The following is an 8,922-nucleotide window of genomic DNA, read 5'->3' on the forward strand; positions in this document are numbered from 1 at the left end:
TCCTTCACTGCCTGGAAGTATCTTCAAGTAGTCCTTCCTTCCTTCCTTCCTTCCTTCCTTCCTTCCTTCCTTCCTTCCTTCCTTCCTTCCTCTCTCCAAGAAAGTGAGGATAGTTGACAACAAGGTTGTTGTAAGGATAAATTGGAGAGGAGGAGGATCCTGTATGTCACCTTGGGCTTCATGGTGGAAAGGCAAGATACATGTGTAACAAATAAATAAATATCCTGAGCATTTGTCATTTTACCAAAGTGTCCAACCTTTTAGTACCTTCAAGATGTTTCTGACTTCTTTTCTTTGTGTTTCCCTCTTAGTTTACCACCTGATTTCATGATGACTGAGGGTTTAGATCACAGATTCAGTTGTCTCACCAGAGAGCAGATTGAAATCCTGGATCAAGTGCTAACTGAGGTGATCCCCATTCATGGAAGAGGGAACTTCCCAACACTGGAGGTTAAGCCAAAGGACATCATTCGTGTTGTCAAGGAGCAGCTGATCAAGAAGCAAATCGTTGTCCGAGACATACGCCTGAATGGATCCACAGCAAGTCACATCCTTGTGAAACAAAATGGCACCAGCTACAAGGACCTGGACATCATTTTTGGTGTGGAGCTTCCAAGTGAGCAAGAATTTCAGGTTGTGAAGGAGTCCGTCCTGAATTGCCTCTTGGACTTCCTACCAAAATGTGTCAACAAAGAAAAGATCACGGCGCAGACAATGAAGGATGCCTATGTTCAGAAGATGGTGAAAGTGTCCACAGATCACGATCGGTGGAGCCTCATCTCCTTGTCTAACAACAGTGGCAAGAATGTGGAGCTCAAGTTTGTCAACTCTCTCCGACGGCAGTTTGAGTTCAGCGTCGATTCCTTTCAGATCATCCTGGACTCTGTGTTGAACGATTCTAGCGACGCAGACGGCAAGCTGTCAGAAGACTCCCACCTGTCCGTTATTGCGGAGAGCATGTATGGAGACTTCGACGAGGCCATGGACCACATGAAGTATAAACTGATCGCCACCAGGAACCCTGAAGAGATCCGTGGCGGAGGCCTCTTGAAATATAGCAATCTCCTGGTTCGGGATTTTAAGCCAGCGGACGAGGCCAAAATCAAATCGTTGGAACGTTATATGTGCTCTCGATTCTTCATTGATTTCCCGGACGTGGCAGAGCAACAGCGGAACATCGAGTCGTACCTGCGCAACCACTTCATCGGGGAAGAGAAGAGCAAGTACGACTACCTAATGACCCTGCGCAGCGTGGTGAATGAAAGCACCGTCTGCCTGATGGGGCATGAGCGGAGGCAGACGCTGAACATGATTACAATCCTGGCCCTCAAAGTGCTCGGAGAGCAGAACATCATCCCCAATGCAGCCAACGTCACATGCTACTACCAGCCTGCTCCGTACATCAGCGACAGGAACTTCAACAATTATTATATTGCTCACGGACAACCACCCATTATCTACCAGCCCTATTCCTTTCATATACACATGCAAAGCGGCATGGTGTAATAGACCACAAAACCTCCTTGCCTTACATGAGTGCCCACCCCCTCCCTAAGCCTCGCCCACCCTCTCCCAGTTCTCTTCCAAATAAAGCCCATGTTAAAGTCCATTTTTCCTACCACTTTTGCTTTTCAGGACGTTTCCTTTTCCCCGCGGGTGCATGTGCCATCCTGCAAACGTCTAGCACTTGAAATGCCCTTCAGGCTGCTCGTGAAATATTGACTTACATGTCAAATGAATCCCGTGTCGAAAAAGTGTATGTGGAATGCTCAGCCAGTGTCCGGAAAATGTTAATGCACATCTTTGTGTTGTTTATCCTCTCTTTGTTGCAGTGATTCCGTTGGCTTGAACAAGTGGTGACAGGGTGTTCCAGGTAGCACGAACAATGGGAGATGGTGGCATACAAGAGTCCGTGGGTTTGGCTATGGCATCACGTCGACACTCCTGCCTTTCCAGTGCAATGTTGCTTGCTCCTGAGCTCAGAAGTCTTGGCAGGGGGAGGGAGGAATCCATCTAAGACACAGAAATGGGGCTGAGGCTGTATAGGTATTGTAGTTTGCAATTGATTGGTTCTGACCAAGATTTATGGAGAAACAGATGACTAGGCTGCATGTCCCATTTCACAGTGAAAATATATAGGGCACATTTCAGTGAGGCAGTCCCCCTTACCCACTGAATAAATGTCAATGCTCGTGAAGGGCTCCCAAGCACTTTAATGGAGCTCATGGAGGAGACCTTCCAATTGGATAGCATGCATATGAAATCCCCAACCAAGTGAGCAAAGTAAATAGGAACCCAACACCTCAATCCAATTACCTGGAAATAAAGGGAGTTTCCCACAACTAGGTCCATTTGTGTCTATTCAATCAGGTTAACTCTAGCGGTAAATGTCACCAGGCACAGTGAGAGATGAAGTATGAGCATACAGATGAGAGGTGATATGGAGATAGTACCCAAAACTATAAGTGTTAACACTTTTATCATTATATTTTGTCTGTGCCCTTAGAATGCTTAGCTGCAATCCTCAGAGTACCTCATGGGAGTAGAGAAATGATTTTTTCCCAACAACAATATATTGTACCCTGTTTTAATGTGAAGTATTTTGTGGTCTCTTGGTCTCCAATGGGCAATGAAGACCCATGAGCTTGACAAAAGAACTGCTCTTGGTAGCGATGAGAACTGCTAGAACTGGTTTGTTGATAGTGGTCAACACAGCTGCCAGCATTTGGGGGCCCTCTGTGTAGGTGTGTGCTAGGAGAACCACGACACCATTGGACTCAAGAAATCCAGAGAGGCTGGATCTGCCAGTACCTATTAGCTGTCATGGCTACATGGGTCCTCCATGCTCAAGCTGTAGGCCACTGGGTCCACCTGTTTGCTGGTGGACCCATAGACCCAAGCAAGGGCTATGACGAGGGCCGGGCAAAGCTGGTAATAGGCCCAGGCCAGATGGGAAATGTAGGCCCCATTTCAAACTGCTCATTAAGTATTTTTTTAATCACTTCTAAATACATATGAACTAGAACGATTTATTAAAAAGGTAACGGCAAGCGCTTTTATTCAAGATGTATATAAGACATCTTTGCCTCTACCAGGGGGACTCGGAGTAGGCCCCCTCAAAATCGTAGGCCCGTGCCAACTGGCCCCACTGCCCCCCCCCCATGCCCAGCCCTGGCTATGACATTCAGGCCCTGCTTGTGAGCTTCCGAGAGGCATCTTGTTTGCCACTGTAGGTTCCTTACCTAGATGGACTTGTTTGGTCTGCTCCAGCAGGGCTTTTCTGATGTTCTTATTATATGAACTGGGGCCGTCGTATAGTGTAGTAGTAGGCAACCTGGTTGCTAGGGATGTCAGCAGCTGGAAAATCCAGTTCTCTCCCCACCCTCCTTTCTTTCTTTTTCTGTTTTTCTTTTTCTGGCTTAACAGAGTTCTGTGGCATGCCCGACTTGGTTTGCATTGGGGGCCAAACCATGGGGTTTCCCCTGAACTTTTACTTATTAGTGTGTGTGTGTGTGTGTGTGTGTGTGTGTGTGTGTGAATCCATAATTTGTGCAAATGTGTGTAATTTGCACAATTTGTGGCCCAAATTGCAAATTATGCAAAATTGTGCAAAACTCAGCTGTTATTTGTGCAAACTGAAAAGCACAGAAAACGCATGAAAGGGCCCGACCGGCTGCAGACCAAGACCGGGTTGGGGTCCTCTGCTGAATGCAGAATGAAGTCCAGTGGGCCAAACTGGAAAACTCGTTGAATTCCATTCCCCTAGACAGATTCCTCTAACATCACCACTAGTTGTTTTCAGATGGTGTTGGACTATAACTCCCATCAGCCACAGCCAGCATGGCCAGTGGGTGGGGATTATTGGAACTGTAGTCTGAACCACCTGGAAGGCAACCAGGCTGCCTACCCTTGGCATAATGGGTTTCCCCATGTCTTGTGGACAGGGAAAGTCCCTATATGATGAACCCATTTCATACCTTTTCCCACTACTTGCTTGGGAACCCTCTGACTGTTTTGTTGGGATCTACCTTTGTCCAGGTGAGTCCCAACAAAGCACAACTCTTAAAATATTATCCCAAGTTAACTACTCTAATGGGTGGAATGATATATGTAAGTTCTCCCACACAGAAACCAACCACTTACATAATATTTTCCACTGGTTATTTTTTGTTTAAAGATTTTGCCTTAGGATACACTGATTATTGATGTGTGCTGTTCTATCTTAGAGTTCTGCTGCTGCCTTGCCTCAGCTGTAGCAAATGAGATTGGCAATATTCATATCCAGGTTGCTGATCGATCGAATCATATTGACACCGAAACACTTCCAGAACTCCTGTTGAAAAAAGCCAACCAATGCAGTATGAGAAATTCTGATTGAATGGCTAAGGGTAACTTTTGTGAAAGCTGATACCTTGTTTCAGAAATCAGCCAGCACCCCAATTTTTAAGATACGCATGACCACAGCTCTTCCCATGTGATCCTGCTTCTCCTATGGTTTCTATATTCTATATGAGATGGAACCATGCCATCACCACAATGCTCCCAGAGCATAAGATTTGGGCCTCCATCAAACAAAGTGTTCTCACAGTCCAGGGATATCCAAGGCTCATGTGGTTTGCCGACCAGTTGAGCTTTAGCTGTTAGTACTGGAGTATGCAACCTGGTGTCCTCCAGATGTGTTGAACAACTACTCCCATAATCCCTTACCTTTGGCCATGCTGATGGGAATTGTATTCCAAAACATCTGATGGGGCTGATGAGAATTGTATTCCAAAACATCTAGAGGACAGCAAGTTGCCTACCCCTGAATTAGTATTAAGAAGTGGAAGCATTTCATGGAAGGGGAGAAAAATAAACACCTGAGCTACACCTGGATGGCAGGAGAAACTTCCTCTAAGGGTTTATCTGCTCATAACTCTGCTCCCAAAAGAATCCTGGAAATTGTAGTTTGCTGAGAAGGATGCTGAGAACTTCCTGTAACTTCACCCAACTAATGGAACTGCAGTTCCTTTTGGGAGAGGAGGTGAGTATTATACCAGTTTAAATCTGTAGTGTAGATGCACCCTAAGAAGAAGAGCCAGCTAAAGGTGCAATAACATTTTACAAAAGGTTTACATTTTGCAACAGCTAAGGATGGGTGAGAAATGCATCTAATTTTCATTTTGATTATTATTATTATTATTATTATTTATTTATATAGCACCATCAATGTACAATGTACAATGTACACCATACAATGTACAATGTACAATTTATCAAACAATGTTTGATAAAACATTTCCAGAATTTGCAACTTTCTCCATATTCAGGACAAAAAAAGACTTGAGTGATAAACATAAAATAAAAAAATAACGGGAGAAACTGTAATTGACAGGTTCGTTCAGCCATGCCCAGGGCTTTGAGTCCTTTGGTATTAATTCTGGGTTTCAATCCCTGTGTATTCAATCATGTTAGCGTTAAATAAGTGTTGCTACCTTTTTTTCTTTTCTTTTTTTCTGGCCAGCTCCTTATCTTTAACAGCTATATGGCAGACAGGTACATCATGGTCTTCTCCAGGCTGGGAATAGCTATACCTATTGAATTTGTTTGGTGCAGATGGGTGAGCATTTTATTTCAGCTCATTTTGGATAACGATTTTCCAAAATGTGCAAAGATTCATATTTGGTAAAGAAAGAACTTGAGATCTATTTATTTATTTTTTAAAGTGAATGCATGGAAAAGTAAATCTGGCAGATTAGCCCATTGCTAACAAGAGCATTTAAATATAATAATGACACCGCACTCAGCAGTGACATTTTGAACTTGGAACATGTTCTTTTGAAATGTGCATTTGAGGGATTCTGTAGCCAGGGGAATCATTCACTTGGTGTGCCTTGTAGTAAACATGTTGGACTTTGAAAATCAAGCTAGAAGTGTTGCTTTACCTTTGAAAATTTGTGCATTGTTTTCTTGCATCTGAAGAACCTTTCATTGTGAAAAGTACAAGTGATGATGAAGGACCTGTCGGCATTCACAAAACCAGCTGGTGCAGTCTTCTACCAGTTCTCTAGATTGTTCAGTTTACTTTTGGGGATCTTTACATTCTGGTTATATTTAAATCCATCCAAACTATGCCAGCAGATCTAGAACTGAACACCAAAGTAGGGAATGAAAATCCTCCAGTTGATGTTAATGGTTTTTGGCTAAGAGGATGTACAGGTGTACCATGTTATACAGTATGCAAAAAAAAGAAGAAGAAGTCTCAGGTATAAATTGAAACTCTTAATATATTCAAAAGGTCTTGTATTTCTTATATAGAGCTAGCAACCGAATGTCACCAGAGAGCAATTATTTGGGATGTCTGTATATAGGTATAAATATAAAATAAATAAGTTACATTATTGCTTAAAACAGCCTTGCTCAATCTGACACCATTTGGATATTTTGGACTACAACTCCTATCATGTATTTCCACTGGTCGTGCTGATAGGAGCTCAAGGGAGTTGTAGTCAATCAAGATCCAGAGGGTCCCAGATTGGATTAAAAGTGCAAGTAGCTCAGAAAATGTTTAAAGGTATTGTTGATTCTGAGTATTTTTAAACTCTCTCTCTCACACACACACCTATCACCGAGAATTTATACGTTCAAATTGCTGCTTGTAGAAACTTGGATTTGTAAAGTACAATGTGGAAACCTCATCTCCAGGTCTTGGGCACACTACTCTGGGAAGATTCCTTCTCAAAGCCCTGCCAAAACCCATGAGAGTTGTATAATTGCACAGTTGTGTTCTTCTGTAATGTTACAGAATATCTGCGACACGATGGATGCTTTAAAAGCATCCCATGGAGGCTCTTACCTCATTTGATGTAATCATTGCCTTGTGATGGACTCAGGATTCTCACTATCAACTGGTCACCCTCCCTATCCCTTATTCCCAGATATCTGAACAGTTGTAGAGGACATGGCAATTCTCAGTTTACAATATGGCCAGAAGTTATCAATGACTGGTTGTTTTGGGGTAAAAGAGGGATGAAGCTCTGTAGCAGAGCACATAGCATTTTTTTTTAAAAAAAAAGGTGTCAAGCTGCCTTAAACCAAATCAGATCATTGGTCTGGCTAGCTTAGTCTGGTGGGTCACGACCCACATTTGGGTCGTGAGATCAGGCCAGATGGGTTGCGGCAAAGTTGTTGCTGCTATCTTGGGCATGGAGAAAATTGTGAAAATGGGTCCCATGTTGCAGGATGGGAGTCTGAGGTGGGTCTTGGATCTGGACTAGTTGAACACCACTAATCTACACTGATGGACTATTCTCTACACCAGTGGAAGCTGATAGCTCCAATTATGGTGGGTCTGTGAATCCACTCTGGGTTTCAGTCAGAACTAGCCAGAACTCTAAAGGAGTTCTCCAAAATTCTGAACTACACCTCTAAAATAGGTTCAACACATTAGATAGAGAGTTCTGGATGATTCTGGCTCATACCCACTATGGATTCACAGCTCCACCAAAGTCAAAACCACCAGCTTCTATACCAGCCTTCTCCAACCTGCTTCCTTCCAAATGTATTGGACTACAACTCCTATCATCCTGATCCAGCATGGCCAATGGTCAGGGACGGGTCAATTTGTTCATTTTGGTTGGCACCACTGGGAATACCCATGTCACACACTAAATTATGTGCCTGGCAAATGGATCTGATGCAAGGATGTCCCATAAGCAGCGTAGGGTCATGGCTCGGATGTCATGGGATGGTGAAACCGCTCTTGGTTTCAGTCAGAACTCTAAAGGAGATAACCAAGGCATGGACCCTTATCCTGCAAATATATTTGTCACTTTGGATAGCTCCTTTAGAGTTCTGCCTGGTTCTGACAGAAACCCAGAGTGGATTCACCTCTCCCACTGACATTGGAGTCACCAGCCTTCACTGCCCATACATGTACTAACAAGACCACTGTCTTACTACCTTCAGGTATAAACCAATACCAAGAGTTAATTCTAATACGTCTTTTTTTCTTTCTTTCATTGCCTGTATCTACACATTTTGCTCTATGTTTATGTAATATGTTGTCAACAGCGTTGGAAACATGTCTGATGATGATGATGATGATGATGATGATGATGATGATGATGATGACGATTTTTTTAAAAAACTAGAAAGGTACAAATACCTGATTTCAATGCATTGTTCTCAAGAAACTTTCATCATGTTTACAGCTTCAAGTAACCTAATGTTGTCAGGCAATGTGTGTAAAGTTCTAAAGTGCTTTCTTAAATTATATCTAGTGATCTATCTATCTATCTATCTATCTATCTATCTATAAATATAAATCCTTGAATTTGTTTTGGTTATAATTGTAAGAGATTGAAAGCAAATATTTTATGGTATTTTGTTTAGAATGTAATTTGTGACATTTATATTACTGAACACATTGCCATTTTCCACAATGAGTAAAAAAAAAAAAAAGTTGTAGAGTTGTCCTCTGTCATGATAGTATGTTTGTTGTGTTCCAGTGATCCTGCAAAATGTTGGGTTGTTTGTTTTTAAGTATATAAACGAACGGGCTAAATTCCTCAATTATGCTGCCGTTATATACCAGCCAAAATTAGCATGGTCCTCAACACAGGGCCCTGATCCAAAGTTCTGCTGGTGCTCCCAGGCTTTCAAAGGATGGCCATGGAAGCTGTACAACCCAGTAGAGACTGGTGGTTCTGATGTCAGGGAATCCATTCCAGGGTTCAGTCAGAACCAGTGAGAATTCTAAAGGAGCTGTCCAAGGTGTGGAAGGACCTCAGATGACTCTTTTAGAGTTCTGACTGAAACCTGGAGAAGATTCACTGTCCCACTGACATCAGAGCTACCAGCCTCCACTACACACATCTAATATAAATACATACAATTGCATGCTAGCGTCTCCCTTTTTTTCTCTTTTTTTTAAAAAAAGGG

At 42.7% G+C, this 8,922-nt stretch overlaps 1 protein-coding gene across 1 annotated transcript; it reads left to right on the forward strand.

Moving 5' to 3' along the window:
* Nucleotides 1-327: 327 nt before the first annotated feature.
* On the forward strand, nt 328-1,506 carry TENT5D (terminal nucleotidyltransferase 5D). The gene has a single exon (XM_063141761.1). The coding sequence runs from the start codon at nt 328-330 to the stop codon at nt 1,504-1,506; it is 1,179 nt and encodes a 392-aa protein (XP_062997831.1).
* Nucleotides 1,507-8,922: the final 7,416 nt, after the last annotated feature.

The sequence above is a fragment of the Elgaria multicarinata genome, chromosome 15, assembly GCF_023053635.1.
Source record: "Elgaria multicarinata webbii isolate HBS135686 ecotype San Diego chromosome 15, rElgMul1.1.pri, whole genome shotgun sequence".
Taxonomy (NCBI): domain Eukaryota; kingdom Metazoa; phylum Chordata; class Lepidosauria; order Squamata; family Anguidae; genus Elgaria; species Elgaria multicarinata.